The sequence below is a fragment of the Fomitiporia mediterranea genome (genome assembly GCF_000271605.1).
Source record: "Fomitiporia mediterranea MF3/22 unplaced genomic scaffold FOMMEscaffold_9, whole genome shotgun sequence".
Taxonomy (NCBI): domain Eukaryota; kingdom Fungi; phylum Basidiomycota; class Agaricomycetes; order Hymenochaetales; family Hymenochaetaceae; genus Fomitiporia; species Fomitiporia mediterranea.
This window is the reverse complement of record NW_006760394.1, coordinates 675697-689678: the sequence shown is the minus strand read 5'-3', so window position 1 is coordinate 689678 and position 13982 is coordinate 675697. Positions and strand designations below refer to the sequence as shown.

The following is a 13982-nucleotide window of genomic DNA, read 5'->3' as shown; positions in this document are numbered from 1 at the left end:
AGTATAGACAGTTCTCTTATTTTCAGAAAGGTCTTCTAACCTCTGTGGTTACACAGGGTGCTTATGGATAATTTTTCCGCCGATCAGTATGATCGTTACGAGGCGTACAGGCGCAATGCTTTACCGAAGCAAGCAGTCCGAAGGGTAAGTGAAGCTAGTGTGTTCCATAAGCGTTGGTTCTCATGTTGACTCCTACTTTTTAGGTCGTCCAGCAATCCCTTGGCCAGCAGGTGTCTGCGCCCGTAGCTCAGATTGTAGCGGGTTTCGGAAAGGTCTTTGTCGGTGAAATTATTGAGAAAGCACGAAAGGTGCAGCAGAAGCGAGGCGAAACTGGCCCTTTGTCGCCTGACCACTTACGTGAGGCGTACCGTCAATATCAACAGGAGGCAGGCCGGGTGGGTGCAGCAAGGCCGCTGCGAGGAAAGAAGCTCTTTGTTCGATGATCTTATGTATATTATTGTACGTGTATCACCCTTTGTACTATAATTGCTCAAATCACGATTCCACGTCGCTCTTCGCCTCATCTGTATATCCATAGAGATGCTTCAGCTCATCACAAGTCACATAGACACCGTCATCTAGCTCCACTTGAGTCGCCTTTGCGAACGCCGCCGGACATTCCCAAGGGATCGTTGGTGTCGCAACGGGAAGGTCTGTTGGTGTCGGTTTCAGACTTTCAACAAGCTCTCCAAGCTTTCCCTCCGCTTCAGCTATGGTCTGCTCTTCCTTGTCTTTTGTCGAAGTAGGTGCCTTTACCAATGCCCCAGGCTGATCGTAGAAATAATATGGCGAGACCTGGTATCGCTCATCCCTTTGCCGGAGATATGATGCGTATTTTCCATTTGGGTCACCATACGCGGCTGCAACTGCTGCTATGTGCGGGAAAATATCTGCTATATCCTCGTTTCCGGGTCCCTTTGCCATCACGAAGTCAAGTGCGTCCTTGATTGTCGCCCCATACTTCGATTTAGCTGACCAGAAGTTCAGCCCAAGCTGATCACCGAGCTTTGCATTGGTCTAGAAAGAATGAGCGTCACGAGCTATAAAAGATTGAACAACTGTCTTACGATCATCGCCTCGAGATTGAAACATCTGTAATGGAAAGGTCTTGTGCGAACGGCCTCAAATGGCTGTTCACCCGAGGCTGCAATCTGATCTTGGAACTGATTCGAGAAATACGTGTTCAATGCAGCGGTGGCTGCGCCCGTGTCTTGGACGAGAATGTTTACCGCTGCAAGTTGATTTGTCGCAAATGATCCATGATTACTATTTCAGGGCGAATACTACTAGTTCAGCAAGTTTGACACAAGGAGAGCATAGTACTTACTTTGGGGCGGAAAGAGCCTTCTGGCCAAGAGGATCTGATTGCATCCATTTGACGTATTGAGACGCCCAGTTTACCATCTGTGTATCCAACGCACTTGTCCAAGCAGGTGCATTGGCTTCACGCATGATCTGGACAGCATTTACGACCTTAACCATTCCGCGCAAATCGATTAGTCCGAGATACTGCCCCTGCTGTGTGCCAGGACCACGAATGACCTGCCCATATGCGACTCTTGGATGCATACCATCCCTTGCATCGAGGAAATACGCCTGTATGAATTGCGCTGCCGTTTTTGAGAAGTCCTCCGATCCGGAGAGGACCGCTGCTGCAGCGTTGTAGAGGATTGACTGTGCAACGTCAGCCGCATTGCTCACGCCCGGAATTTCTCGTACGTCAGGGTTGATGTGGCCATCCTTTACGACATATTTGCATGTGGTCCATGCTGCAATCGCATGTCAGATGCCATTCATAGTGTGAGACTTGTTCCAACTTACTAGCGCTCGGAGGAAGACTCTTGCTTGGTGAGGGTGTGCAGTCTGATCCACCCGCGGCTGTCTTCGTAGCTGCAGCCTTGTGCGTGGACTTACCCTTTGGAGCATTTGTCGTTTTTGCATGTGGTGCTGGCTTATGAGTCTTCCTTGCGTTCTCGATACCTGTACTACCATCCGCAACGTTGTCGTCGGTGGTTGTGGGCTCAGTATCAGGGAGCATAGTAGTTATGGAGACGGGTGGCAAGTCTGGAAGGTCTCTTCGCTTTGGCTGAACGTTTGGTTTCCCTGATGGAGGCATACCGACCGAATCCTTGCCTCGCAAGTGAATGAATCTCCTGACACGTCGCATTCTTCTCCTGTGGGCAAGTGGAACAGGAGGCGGGGTTGGAACATTCACAGATATCTCGGTCACTGTGGTACTTAGACTGTCGTCCTCGTCGTCTCCATCTTCGTTTTCCCCGTCATCGTCATTCTCTCCATCTTCATCGTTTTCTTCGTCTCCATCGTCGTCCGCATTATCACCAGATGGGTCCGTGTCTGAATCGCTGGCGTCGTCGCCGTCTTCGGAATCAGTCCGATTTCCACCTGTAGCTAGATGCTCTCGCGGTCCAGAGCACCAGTTACAATTTGGCCAGTGACTTCCAATACAGATTATGTCAATCATAACCATCGCAAGAGATCAACGTGACTTACTACGGTGCCCAACTCAGATAATCGCGCTTATCACCGTTTGGTGGTAATATTGTCGTACTACCGGAAACAGCTTTTCCGAGGCACGGCAAATTGTAAGTGACTTCCGATAGTCTTCTTTGGAAACAGCGTTGAATACTCACTCCATGGACCCTTGCTCGCAGTTGACTTAGCGAAACTTATGATCCGGCTCTGCGCGTTCGGCATTCCATTCTTCTGCATCACGAACTCAGGGCTGACCCAGTCATTCCCGTCCGCTGCGAAGCACTGAGCCGAAATAAATTTATTCTTACGGCAGTCCAGCACTCACCAGTTACTCGTTGAATGGAGAAAGCAAGAAGTACGACAACTAGTGAGGAGCGCATTAATGTCCTCTCTACTCACAGAAATAGATTTCTAGCACCAGGCTAGGAGGAGATAGTATCAGGAAGGAGGTAGGGCGAAAATAGGGGGGGGGAAGACTTGATCATTTTATTCGAGCTGTCTGGCTGACATTTGGATTGAAACTGTCCTCGAGACATATTCTGTTCCAGACTGCGGTAGTCAGTCTTAAAGGTCAAAAACCTCGTTAAAAACAATAAACGATATTATTGATCTGCGCGCGCAAGAATTCAATTACGTTGTTTTTGGATTTGAGGGCTTGTCACGAAAACGTTTTCATAACATCCGTGCGTCTAAATAGAGTTTACTGGACGTGAGAAAGTTGGACTACAGCATTAGCGCTCACTCTCTGACTTCGAACCCCGAACTCAGAAGAAATGAAGCTAAGCTTGTCCACTACATCTTTGTACGGCAGAGATGAAATTCCAACACGAGCAGAATGCATGTAGCCGTGTCGAAGCTGATATGTCTACTGCTCTAGAACGCGGCGCCACTTTCCCTAGGACAGCTATTGATACACAGGAGCGCTATTAGCAAATTGATGAGCTTCTTTCACAATCGCTGGAGATCTCGGACCAAACGTGGTGATCCTTGTCAGTCATGTGGGAATGATCAGGACAGGTTACATATATCCTGAGGATCAATATGCGATGGCAATGCCTGCCCTGCTACGACTTGCTGCGACCCTCCAAGAGCATCCTTTAGCAATGACTAGCCCGCAGCGATTATCTCCTATTTCTGAATCGGATCTATTGTCTCCTCTGGCTGGCATTTCCTTATCTCCTACAGAACCTCCTATAGATGATCTGACTAGATTTCTTGAAGAGGTGCAAAGAAAACCTTTCAGTGCTGGAGGGTACTCGGAAGTCTACAAGTATAGATTACGTTCCTCCCTCTCTCCTCTCATCCAAGGAGCTGGTGATAGGATATTTGCCGTCAAAGCTGCTTGCGCAAAGCTTTGGACAGGCAATAACATCAGGGGAGAAAGAGTATGCAATTTCAATGTTATACGTTCAAGGACTAAAGCTAGGGCCGATAGAAACTACGTCGAGAAATTAGATTATGGTTATCCTTGGACCATGAGAATGTCTTAAAAATGCACGGAATATTGACTCGCGATGACAACCCATTTCCATGTCTGGTTTCGGATTATATGGAAAATGAAACGGCCGACAGGTATCTTTGTAAACCAGGGACAAACCTAATACACATGGTAAGCTGGGCTGCTTGCCTTAGGTCCTGGCACTGATCCTGGCCTTAGATATGCGATATCGCCAAAGGATTATCGTATATACATAGTAGAGATATTGCTCATGGAGACATAAAAGCAGTACGTATATTTGCATCGTTCAGCCTCTGCAAAAACTATCCGTTTCTTATTCTGTTATTCCTTGTAGAACAATGTATTGGTCAGTTCCGATGGTCGTGGACGAATTGGTGACTTCGGTCTTTCACGAATGCTTGGGAATAATGGTCTCGCGCTTGAGGTAACCTCCAGTGATTGCCAGAGGTGCAACCGCTGGATGGCTGTCGAGTATGCATCGTTCGACACGGAAGGGAAGGCCCCTTCGGGACCCACCAAGCCAGGCGATGTTTGGAGTTTTGGATGCACAATTTTGGTGAGCCGTTGCCAAAGAACATATAGTTTCCTCACTTAATGGCCCGTTTCAGCAATTATTTTCTGGAGACGTGCCTTATTATGATGCATCTTGCCCTGAAGTGGTCATGCGATTGTCAAGAAAGGAATTACCAGAGTTTCCATCTGAGACTCTGAGGCCTGACTTCAACAAGTACAGGAATGGTCTCATTGCTTTCTGCCATTTATGCTGGGTGACAGATCCGTTACATCGACCCACCATAGATGTTCTTAAAGATGTCATCTGGTTGTGTATTTTATTGTGCGAATTTTTTTCTGTTATACTGACGGTTTGTTGTAGTTCGTATTGTTCTGAAGAATGTTGTGCGAATAACAAGGAACATCCGCGTCAGTCTCGGAACAATGATACCTTGCAGTCGGGTGAGGGTCTCGAGGATATGGAAGAGCTCAACGGAGGCGATGTTAATGAGGTGGATGGCACTCGCTCTCGTTCTTCATCGCAATCAACTATCACCGCGAGTTCCAGCGTTGACGAGGGTGAGCATGACGGTATTCTCGCTTTAATTGCTAACATTCACTCTTAAAAGAAGAATACATTCATGTGCCTTTTGTATCAGAGCCAGAGCAAGAACCAACGAGCCATGCTAATATTTCCGAACCAACGGAAGTTCCTGAGCCTGTAGACAGTGCCAGCACCGGGTTAGGAAACGGGATTTCCTTCCCAGGACTTCCTCCACCTCCATTGCCATCTGTCGAGGCTATGCTTAAGTACAAGGGAATCAGTGAGTGCTGAACTAATGATTCGCATTCTTGTACCGAGCGTTATCCAGGTGCACAAGCGGTTCTGCACGATTTGTGCCAAGCAAAATCTGGGTTTAAAATAGTCTATGCAGCTGGGGAGTCCTCCGGTCTTCCTCATGATCCAATCCACACTATGAAATGTAATGGTGAATTGTTGGACGACTTCTCTTTCCCGTTCTCGAGCTAAGTGTTCAACTCCCAGTCAATGGTGTCGAATATGGCACCGCAAGGAACCAAAGGAAGCAACTCGCAAAGCAGGGAGCTGCGTTAGCTGCCCTGGAACAATTACGTGTGTACTAGTCGTTCACGTTGCGGGCGCGCCTATCTCACATTTTATTCATAGAGCGCGAATATCCTTCATACTTTCCTATGTTGCGCTACCATTCGATTTTGAGGGAACATATTATTATGAACGACCTATCTTCTCGGGTGACCTGGAACACGCAATCTGGACCGCGTTCTAATGACCCCGAGAAGTGGGTGCAAAGTGTAATATTCTCCTGTTTGTCATCTTCTTCGATGGATTATGCACATACGATACGTTCCTAATTTCGTTTTTTTTTAGTCGACGGAATGCCTATAGCAACGGGAATAGGAGAAACACTTTCGCTAGCAGAGGAGGATGTGGCCCACAAAGTCGCCCTGGCGTGGCACAGAAGCACTGCAGATAATAATTAAAAACTCTAATAAACAGGATTTCTCCTCAGGAGGTACTCAGATAGAGTCCTGTAAATTTATCTGGAAGTTGGGTAATGTCTCCTATGTGACTCGCTAGAGTGGATGGAGTGCTTGGATTGTCTTCCAGAAATTTCCATTCATGTAGAGAAGAGTATCATCCGCTTCGAAATTCTTGCATGTACATCAGTATTGTACCATCCTGTTTGTACATTTCGCCTGCGGTCTTTACTCACGTATTATGCTCCGAAATGATCACTTCATTTTGTCGATTGATATTATTAGGATACTGTTCAGCATTAGCGCTTGCCTGCGGAACAAGTTTCTCCCTGCTCTGTAGTCCTGCGATCCAAGTATACGTACAGCCCTTCTAAGTTCGTCCAAGTATGCATGCTGCAGAACATGAGGCGAAGGAAGAGAAGCAGAAGCAAGGTACTTAAATTTTTGCACAGCATGCTGTGCTGTGAAGTGGTGAGCATTGCTTTTAGGAGGATCAATGCTGCGCGCACAAAATTTGTCAAGATAAAAAGACCGACAAGTCAAGGCTTGCACGCACAACACTGCTTGTCTTCATCCCCCTTACTTTCACTTCATGGCTGTAAAGGTTGAGTTCAAGAACCTTCCATCGGAGCGTCCTGCTCCAGTTGATGTACCGATAAACCCCGTGAACAGTAAGTTCATCTTCTATCATGAGCTAGAGATGTTCTTATGGTCCCTCGTGTTGTCAGGTTACATGACAGCACTCACAAACTATTGTATAGCAAGCGGAAGGAAACTTACGGTGAAGAGAACTCCGGAAGGCGAAGCGCACGTGCCGCAGTGGACATCTATCTGCAGCAGTACGTTGCTTTTTCAAATAAGGTTCAATCAGGTAATGAGAACAGATTCCTGTCAGTTGATGGTGAGGAGTATGGAACCGGGAGCGCATGTACTCGAAGGTCTGCCGATAAAGAAGCCGCTTATCAAACTATGAGAATGCTAGGTCCGTCTTGAAATAAAACCACCCTAACGAATTTGACAATATTTAAATACTTATAGAAGATAAAGGCGTTCCGCTCCCTTCGACGAGAAATTACTATCCGATCTTCATGGATTACATTCGGGAGAAAAACCTGGCAGGTCGAATCATGTTTGAACCTTTTTGGCGTGGTCCTGCACATAAACCCACCTGGAGATGTATCGTTTCGTGTAAGTCTACGTCAAACATTATTTTATGCAGTTTCTGTACCTCTGACGCACGATCACGCCTCAGTGGATGGTGTTGAAATCGCAGGAGGATCAGGTCCAACGAAGAAGGCAGCAATGGAGGATGCCTCAATCAATGCAGCCTCCTTCTGGCCATAGCTACACGAGTCTTTCCCCTAATTTCTTCTAGGGCTATCGTAGATTATACGTATGCATTTTCAGGCACTAAACAAGCTGTATTTGTCGAGATATTTGAATGAAATGAAAAACATAATCGTGCCACCACAAAGCAGCAGGTTTTGTCGGAGTTTCAAATTCCCTGGAGAGTGCCGTGACCGTGTTGACCACGAGCGTTCCCGTTCTCACTGTTCGCGTTTTCTTCGCCCTCTGCCACCTGCCTTCGACTCACCAGGTGAGCACAGTTTTCTCGAAGAATCGTCCTTCTGCCACGATCAGGGGTGTTTGAAGCACATATGTGAGCTGGGGACATACCCTGCACCGTGTCGGGACGAGTGAACCCTAGCCCTGATTTACCGCGTTCCATGCACGCGTCGCAAGCAAACACAACACTGACACGTTCATTTTTTACAGCATGCGCGAAATCGTTCACATTCAGACCGGCCAGGTGCGGACTGTGTTTCGAAACTTTTCATTCTCTGCGTGACACTTATTCGTTTTCTTGTCTATGTAGTGTGGTAACCAGATCGGTACGCGTGCTATTCGGTTTGCTTAATATGCAGTCGTCCTGACACACTAGGCATTCAGGTGCCAAATTCTGGGAGGTTGTCTCAGACGAGCATGGAATCGACCGCGATGGCGAATACAAGGGCACCCTTGACCTTCAACTTGAGAGAATTTCCGTGTACTATACTGAGACTGGCACGAACAAATATGTCCCACGTGCCGTCCTCGTAGATCTTGAACCAGGCACTATGGACTCGATTCGAAGTGGTCCTCTCGGAAACCTTTTCCGCCCGGACAACTTTGTCTTTGGTCAGAATGGTGCAGGAAACAACTGGGCGAAAGGACGTGAGTTTGTCTTGTTCGCGTCGCTAAAAATAGGCGCTGAATTGTTTCCCTAGACTACACTGAGGGTGCCGAACTTGTCGACCAAGTCCTGGATGTTGTGAGGAAGGAGGCTGAAGGCACTGACTGCCTCCAGGGTACACTTATTATTTTACCCTATCTTCACTCCGACTTACGTTTTCTCAGGCTTCCAAATCACACATTCGCTTGGCGGTGGTACCGGTTCTGGTATGGGTACACTTTTGATCTCAAAGATCCGTGAGGAATATCCGGATCGGATGATGTGCACTTACTCCGTCGTACCAAGCCCGAAGGTGTCAGATACCGTCGTCGAGGTTCGTAATTGCTATCCCAATTGAAAACAAATAATGTTAATCTCAGAGACTGGTTATATGCTTTTATAGCCCTACAATGCGACTCTCTCCGTACACCAACTTGTCGAAAATTCTGATGAGACGTTCTGTATCGACAACGAGGCGCTTTACGACATCTGCTTCCGCACCTTGAAGTTATCAACGCCGTCGCACAGCGACTTAAACTCCCTTATTTCGGTGGTAATGAGTGGTGTTACGACCAGTCTCCGCGTATGCTTTCACGGTTGTATAGAGAGAAACCTATCTCAAGCTTCTTTCTCTGTAGTTCCCCGGCCAGCTCAATTCAGATATGAGAAAGCTGGCTGTTAACATGGGTATGATGCTACATCGCTCTGATTATTACACCCTTCGATTTACTTTCATTTTCAGTTCCATTCCCGCGTCTACACTTCTTCATGGTTGGTTTCGCGCCTCTGACCGCCCGAGGGAGCCAGTCATACCGTGCTGTTTCTGTTCCCGAGCTCACGCAGCAGATGTTTGATTCGAAGAACATGATGGCAGCATCAGACCCTCGTCACGGTCGCTACCTGACGGTATGTCTAGAATTGTTCATTGATTACTGAAATACCTATCTTCAATCTGTTTCCAGGTCGCTGCTATGTTCCGTGGCAAGGTCTCCATGAAAGAAGTCGAGGAACAAATGCAGAATGTGCAGAACAAAAACGCCGCATACTTTGTGGAATGGATCCCACACAACGTGCTTACGTCGCAATGTGACATCGCTCCAAAAGGCACGAAGATGGCCGTTACTTTCATCGGTAACTCGACAGCTATCCAGGAGCTCTTCAAGCGTGTTAGCGACCAGTTCGTTGCTATGTTTAAGCGCAAAGCTTTCTTGCATTGGTACACACAAGAGGGTATGGATGAGATGGAGGTTCGTTTCTCTGCTTAATTCTATTCCACGCACGAGTTGATCCTCTTCGCAGTTCACTGAAGCAGAGTCTAACATGCACGATCTCATCGCTGAGTATCAACAATACCAGGACGCCACGTACGTCATTTAATGTCTAACTTCACTAGAGTTGCAGCTAATAGATGCATCAGTGCTGAGGAAGAGGGCGAGTACGAGGAGGAAGTTCCAGTTGAAGAAGAGGAGGAGCAGTAAACGGGTGTTTCGTAAAATCACTATTCTCTCCGACATCAGCCTTCCCTCTTTTTTTAAAGTATTCTCGCTACAGCTGTCTTCGTTGCCCTCTTTTGCTTCAATTATATACCGCTATGATACCGGCGTTTATTGGGCTTTGATCTTGTCTGATTCTTTTAAGATCTCTGTTTATTTTTGATGCAAGTAATGAAATGGTTTCAAATCAAATTTATCATCTAGTGGTAAACTATCGAGGCTATAGGCAGATCACGGGGGTAAGCATACATAAACGAACCTGTTCGTCAAGCAAATTTTGAAGCCCTTGTGAAGTCGAAAAGACTGGATATATATGCAGCTCTTCCAATTATGTAAACGAACAACAATGTCGAACCATCGGAGGTTGAATGATCGGTAATCGCCGAGCCGACAGAAATCTCGCACCCTTTACCACCTTTGTGTTCTTCACCCACATTCTCCAGCCGACTTCGCCTTCGCCACACCAAAGAGATACGCCAGGTGAGCACAATATAACATTACTTTACATTTATACATAGTTCTTGCCATCGGGCACTTAAAGAAGCTCGATAATTCGGGTATTAAAGTGACAATTGCTCCTTTAAGCCATGATCTTTGAAAACACACTCGTTTAAACAAATCGCGTCGCAAACTCAGCACTGACACGTCCGTTCACCTCAGAATGCGTGAAATCGTGCACATCCAGACCGGCCAGGTTCGTAAAGTCGCGTTTTTCGACGTGACAGCTGTATACTAATATGTAATCTGCTGTATCCGAACAGTGTGGTAACCAAATCGGTACGCTTGCAATACGTCCGGCTGCATTATCACCTTTGCTTAATCCTTAGGAAATTAGGTGCCAAATTCTGGGAAGTTGTCTCGGATGAACATGGAATCGATCGTGATGGTGTATACAAGGGCACGAATGATCTTCAACTTGAGCGGATCTCTGTGTACTACAATGAGGCTGGGGCAAACAAATACGTTCCGCGCGCTATTCTCGTAGACTTGGAGCCTGGTACTATGGACTCCGTACGTAGTGGACCACTTGGAGGTCTATTCCGCCCAGACAACTTCGTGTTCGGCCAAAATGGAGCTGGTAACAACTGGGCAAAAGGCCGTAAGTCTCGTTTAGCAGATTACCGTGGTCAGGTAATTCAGTATGGTTATAGACTACACTGAGGGTGCCGAGCTTGTTGATGCCGTACTGGACGTTGTGAGAAAGGAGGCTGAGGGTACTGATTGCCTCCAGGGTACGTGCTTTTTCTACAATTACGTTAGCTCGGCTAAATGCTAGTGCAGGCTTTCAGATCACGCATTCGCTTGGTGGTGGGACTGGTGCTGGTATGGGTACACTGTTAATTTCGAAGATTCGTGAAGAATACCCCGACCGAATGATGTGTACGTACTCCGTTGTGCCGAGTCCGAAAGTGTCAGACACTGTTGTTGAGGTTTGTGCTTGACGTACACTGTACGCAAATTAAAACTCATGTTCGATATGATATTATTATAGCCCTATAACGCGACCCTTTCCGTACACCAACTTGTCGAGAACTCCGACGAGACTTTCTGCATAGACAATGAGGCGTTATATGATATTTGTTTCCGTACTTTGAAGTTGACCACTCCAACTTACGGTGACCTCAATCACCTCGTTTCGGTTGTAATGAGTGGTGTTACGACATGTCTTCGTGTATGTACTGTGCGTTTATTCATGACGACGTTCTGCTGAAGATATTCCGCAGTTCCCCGGTCAACTTAACTCGGACATGAGGAAATTGGCTGTAAACATGGGTAAGTGATCGTACTGCCTTGCTTCACGCTTCTAATTGTTTACTCGCTTAGTTCCGTTCCCACGTCTACACTTCTTCATGGTCGGCTTCGCTCCTCTAACTGCCCGAGGGAGCCAGCAGTACCGTGCCGTCTCCGTTCCGGAGCTTACACAACAAATGTTCGACGCAAAGAACATGATGGCAGCGTCTGATCCTCGTCACGGTCGCTATCTCACTGTAAGCATATGTTATATGTCTCCTCTCGATTATCTAACACAAGCCAGGTTGCCGCTGTGTTCCGAGGAAAAGTTTCCATGAAGGAAGTCGAAGAGCAGATGCAGAATGTGCAAAACAAGAACGCGGCTTACTTCGTTGAATGGATTCCAAACAACGTGCTTACCGCTCAGTGTGACATTGCACCGCGCGGTACGAAGATGGCCGTAACGTTCCTAGGAAACTCAACAGCCATTCAAGAGCTTTTCAAGCGTGTTAGCGACCAGTTTACTGCCATGTTCAAGCGCAAAGCCTTCTTGCATTGGTACACTCAAGAGGGCATGGATGAGATGGAGGTGTGTTTATGCAGTATTTTTGTCCTCCGCATTAAAACTAACAAATGACTTTCGCTGTAAATAGTTCACCGAGGCCGAGTCCAACATGCAGGACCTCGTTGCCGAATACCAGCAATACCAGGATGCCACGTAGGTCATCCCGATTGCACACTCTACTCCTAAATTGACGTTATTCTGCGCAGCGTTGAGGAGGAAGGCGAATACGAAGAAGAGCTTCCCCTCGAAGAAGAGCAATAAACGCTTATCTCGGCTTTCTTAGCTCTTTGCATTACGACCTTTATTAAAAATACCAGGATTTCTCCCGACGACATTCTTTACGTCCTCCCTCTGCATAGTTTTGTTTTCTCTTGCTAGTCTGCTGCCCTCGTTTACCATTTACGCTACTCTGCACCAATTTAGCTCTGATTGCGGTTTTACTTCTTTTATTTCTTTTCTTTGCGTATTTTTTTTTCTTGACTTTCATGTTGCATCCGATGGAATGAAATCAGTTATTACCTTCGTTTTTGTGTGATAGAATACAGTGGGCTAACTTGGAGACGAGCACCTGCAGACATTGGTGGTAAGGCTCTTAGAGTTGCATTAAGAGGTCAAGACTTACATAGAGGTATTTAGAGGTGTGTTCATGCGGATTTTGTTTCACATCTGTACTGAATCAATTGAACCAATTAGTTTGCAGGGGCTAAGCTCAACATGCAGGATGTTGTTGCCGAATATTAGCAATACTAGGATGCTGCATAGGTTGTCTTGATTCCATACACTACTCCTGTATTAACGGTATTTCTTTGCAGTGTTGAGGAGGAAGGCAAATACAAAGAAATTCTCATCAAAATCAAAACCAGTTATTTTTGCCTTTCTGTGTACAATCGTGCAGATTGATTCAGGTCCTGAAGGCAGTGAAGTTGGCTTCCCTGACTGTACTATCTACCAGCATCAATGAATAATAAACAACAAGCTGTGCTAAGCTAGTTTGTACCCTCTGCCCAATTCATCCTCTTACCACAGTCTCTTACAGCTGTGATTTGTCCCTCTGTACTCAAGTCTTACATTTCAGCTCTCTAAAGTACACATGGAAAAAGTTATCTATCATAGGATTGAGTTTTCCACACTCTTTCTGATTGGACAGCACAAAGAATCTGACAGAACAGGAATGTTGTAAGTGTCACCTATTGCCAGACTAAGGTTGGTGTACTATCTTCCAGCAGTATTGATTTTTTTGTGCATGCATTGTATACAAATGGTCATACAACAGACATTGAGGAAACAATCACACTTTACTGTGGACAGGTGGAAGATTAACCAGTAGATCATCCGAAGCGACCCGTTGCATTGGTTACCCTTGCATATTATTTGTGTCTTGGATTCAGCATAAACAGACAAGAAGAAGGCCTAGATGATTCGATCAAATACAGCCAACTTGAAGTTGCTCTGAAACTTCATTCAGAAGGTTACCCCCATTGTACCAAAGTGTTGCTCATTCGTGCATGGGCCCTGTTAGCCAGATATGGCCACAGTGGACAGGATCAAGATCTCAAGGATGCAGTTCAACATCAGGAAAAAGTCAAAATCTATATATAATCTTATAGTTATTATAAAGTGCAATATGTTTAATATATAGAATATATAGTAATTATCTGTATTTAACTCTATTATAAGGTAAAAATCAGTCTTATATGTTCTTATAAAGGCTCTATCAGTATTATTCATTAATATAATATGGTAAATATATTTTAATAGTCTTATATAAAGAGTAAAAGTATTATAATAGTATTATATTTGAAGAGAAAGACTTATATCTATTATATAATATAATAATAAGACATTTTCTATACTTATAATCTGTATGAAAGTTTTATAAATGTTTATAATAAGTAGGAGTTCTTTTTGTAAGATTACAAGCTTAATAAATATCTTAATTATCATTATAATGATTATTTTTCATAAAGGAACCATCAGTAAATACGACTCAACTTATGTAATGCTCGAGTATCACATGAA

At 45.6% G+C, this 13982-nt stretch overlaps 6 protein-coding genes across 6 annotated transcripts; 5 read left to right on the top strand and 1 right to left on the bottom strand.

Moving 5' to 3' along the window:
• Positions 1-63: 63 nt before the first annotated feature.
• On the top strand, positions 64-443 carry FOMMEDRAFT_91409 (TAFII28-domain-containing protein; the record flags this gene model as incomplete). The annotated part of the gene is made up of 2 exons (XM_007269137.1): positions 64-144; positions 204-443. The coding sequence occupies 2 exons, from the start codon at positions 64-66 to the stop codon at positions 441-443; spliced, it is 321 nt and encodes a 106-aa protein (XP_007269199.1).
• Positions 444-495: 52 nt separating this feature from the next.
• On the bottom strand, positions 496-2561 carry FOMMEDRAFT_90795 (chondroitin AC/alginate lyase; the record flags this gene model as incomplete). The annotated part of the gene is made up of 5 exons (XM_007269136.1): positions 496-1017; positions 1068-1266; positions 1328-1769; positions 2404-2456; positions 2512-2561. Coding segments are annotated over 5 exons (1266 nt in total), but the record flags the coding sequence as incomplete, so codon positions are not given.
• Positions 2562-3937: 1376 nt separating this feature from the next.
• Positions 3938-4547, top strand: FOMMEDRAFT_91684 (kinase-like protein; the record flags this gene model as incomplete). The annotated part of the gene is made up of 3 exons (XM_007269135.1): positions 3938-4102; positions 4151-4219; positions 4287-4547. Coding segments are annotated over 3 exons (495 nt in total), but the record flags the coding sequence as incomplete, so codon positions are not given.
• A 1993-nt stretch (positions 4548-6540) lies between these two features.
• On the top strand, positions 6541-7428 carry FOMMEDRAFT_169889 (uncharacterized protein). Its single transcript, XM_007269134.1, has 5 exons — positions 6541-6633; positions 6691-6801; positions 6858-6944; positions 7001-7150; positions 7215-7428. Exons 1-5 carry the CDS (start codon positions 6555-6557, stop codon positions 7304-7306), a joined length of 519 nt encoding a protein of 172 aa, XP_007269196.1. The 5' UTR covers positions 6541-6554; the 3' UTR covers positions 7307-7428.
• Positions 7429-7739: 311 nt separating this feature from the next.
• On the top strand, positions 7740-9652 carry FOMMEDRAFT_135982 (beta-tubulin; the record flags this gene model as incomplete). Its single annotated transcript, XM_007269133.1, has 11 exons — positions 7740-7772; positions 7839-7854; positions 7913-8176; positions 8230-8310; positions 8360-8508; positions 8578-8757; positions 8813-8861; positions 8917-9080; positions 9137-9421; positions 9474-9538; positions 9592-9652. The coding sequence occupies 11 exons, from the start codon at positions 7740-7742 to the stop codon at positions 9650-9652; spliced, it is 1347 nt and encodes a 448-aa protein (XP_007269195.1).
• A 522-nt stretch (positions 9653-10174) lies between these two features.
• FOMMEDRAFT_22230 (beta-tubulin 1 tubb1) lies at positions 10175-12428 on the top strand. The gene is made up of 11 exons (XM_007269132.1): positions 10175-10361; positions 10429-10444; positions 10503-10766; positions 10819-10899; positions 10949-11097; positions 11160-11339; positions 11392-11440; positions 11492-11655; positions 11703-11987; positions 12052-12116; positions 12170-12428. The coding sequence occupies exons 1-11, from the start codon at positions 10329-10331 to the stop codon at positions 12222-12224; spliced, it is 1341 nt and encodes a 446-aa protein (XP_007269194.1). The 5' UTR covers positions 10175-10328; the 3' UTR covers positions 12225-12428.
• The last annotated feature ends 1554 nt before the right edge of the window (positions 12429-13982 follow it).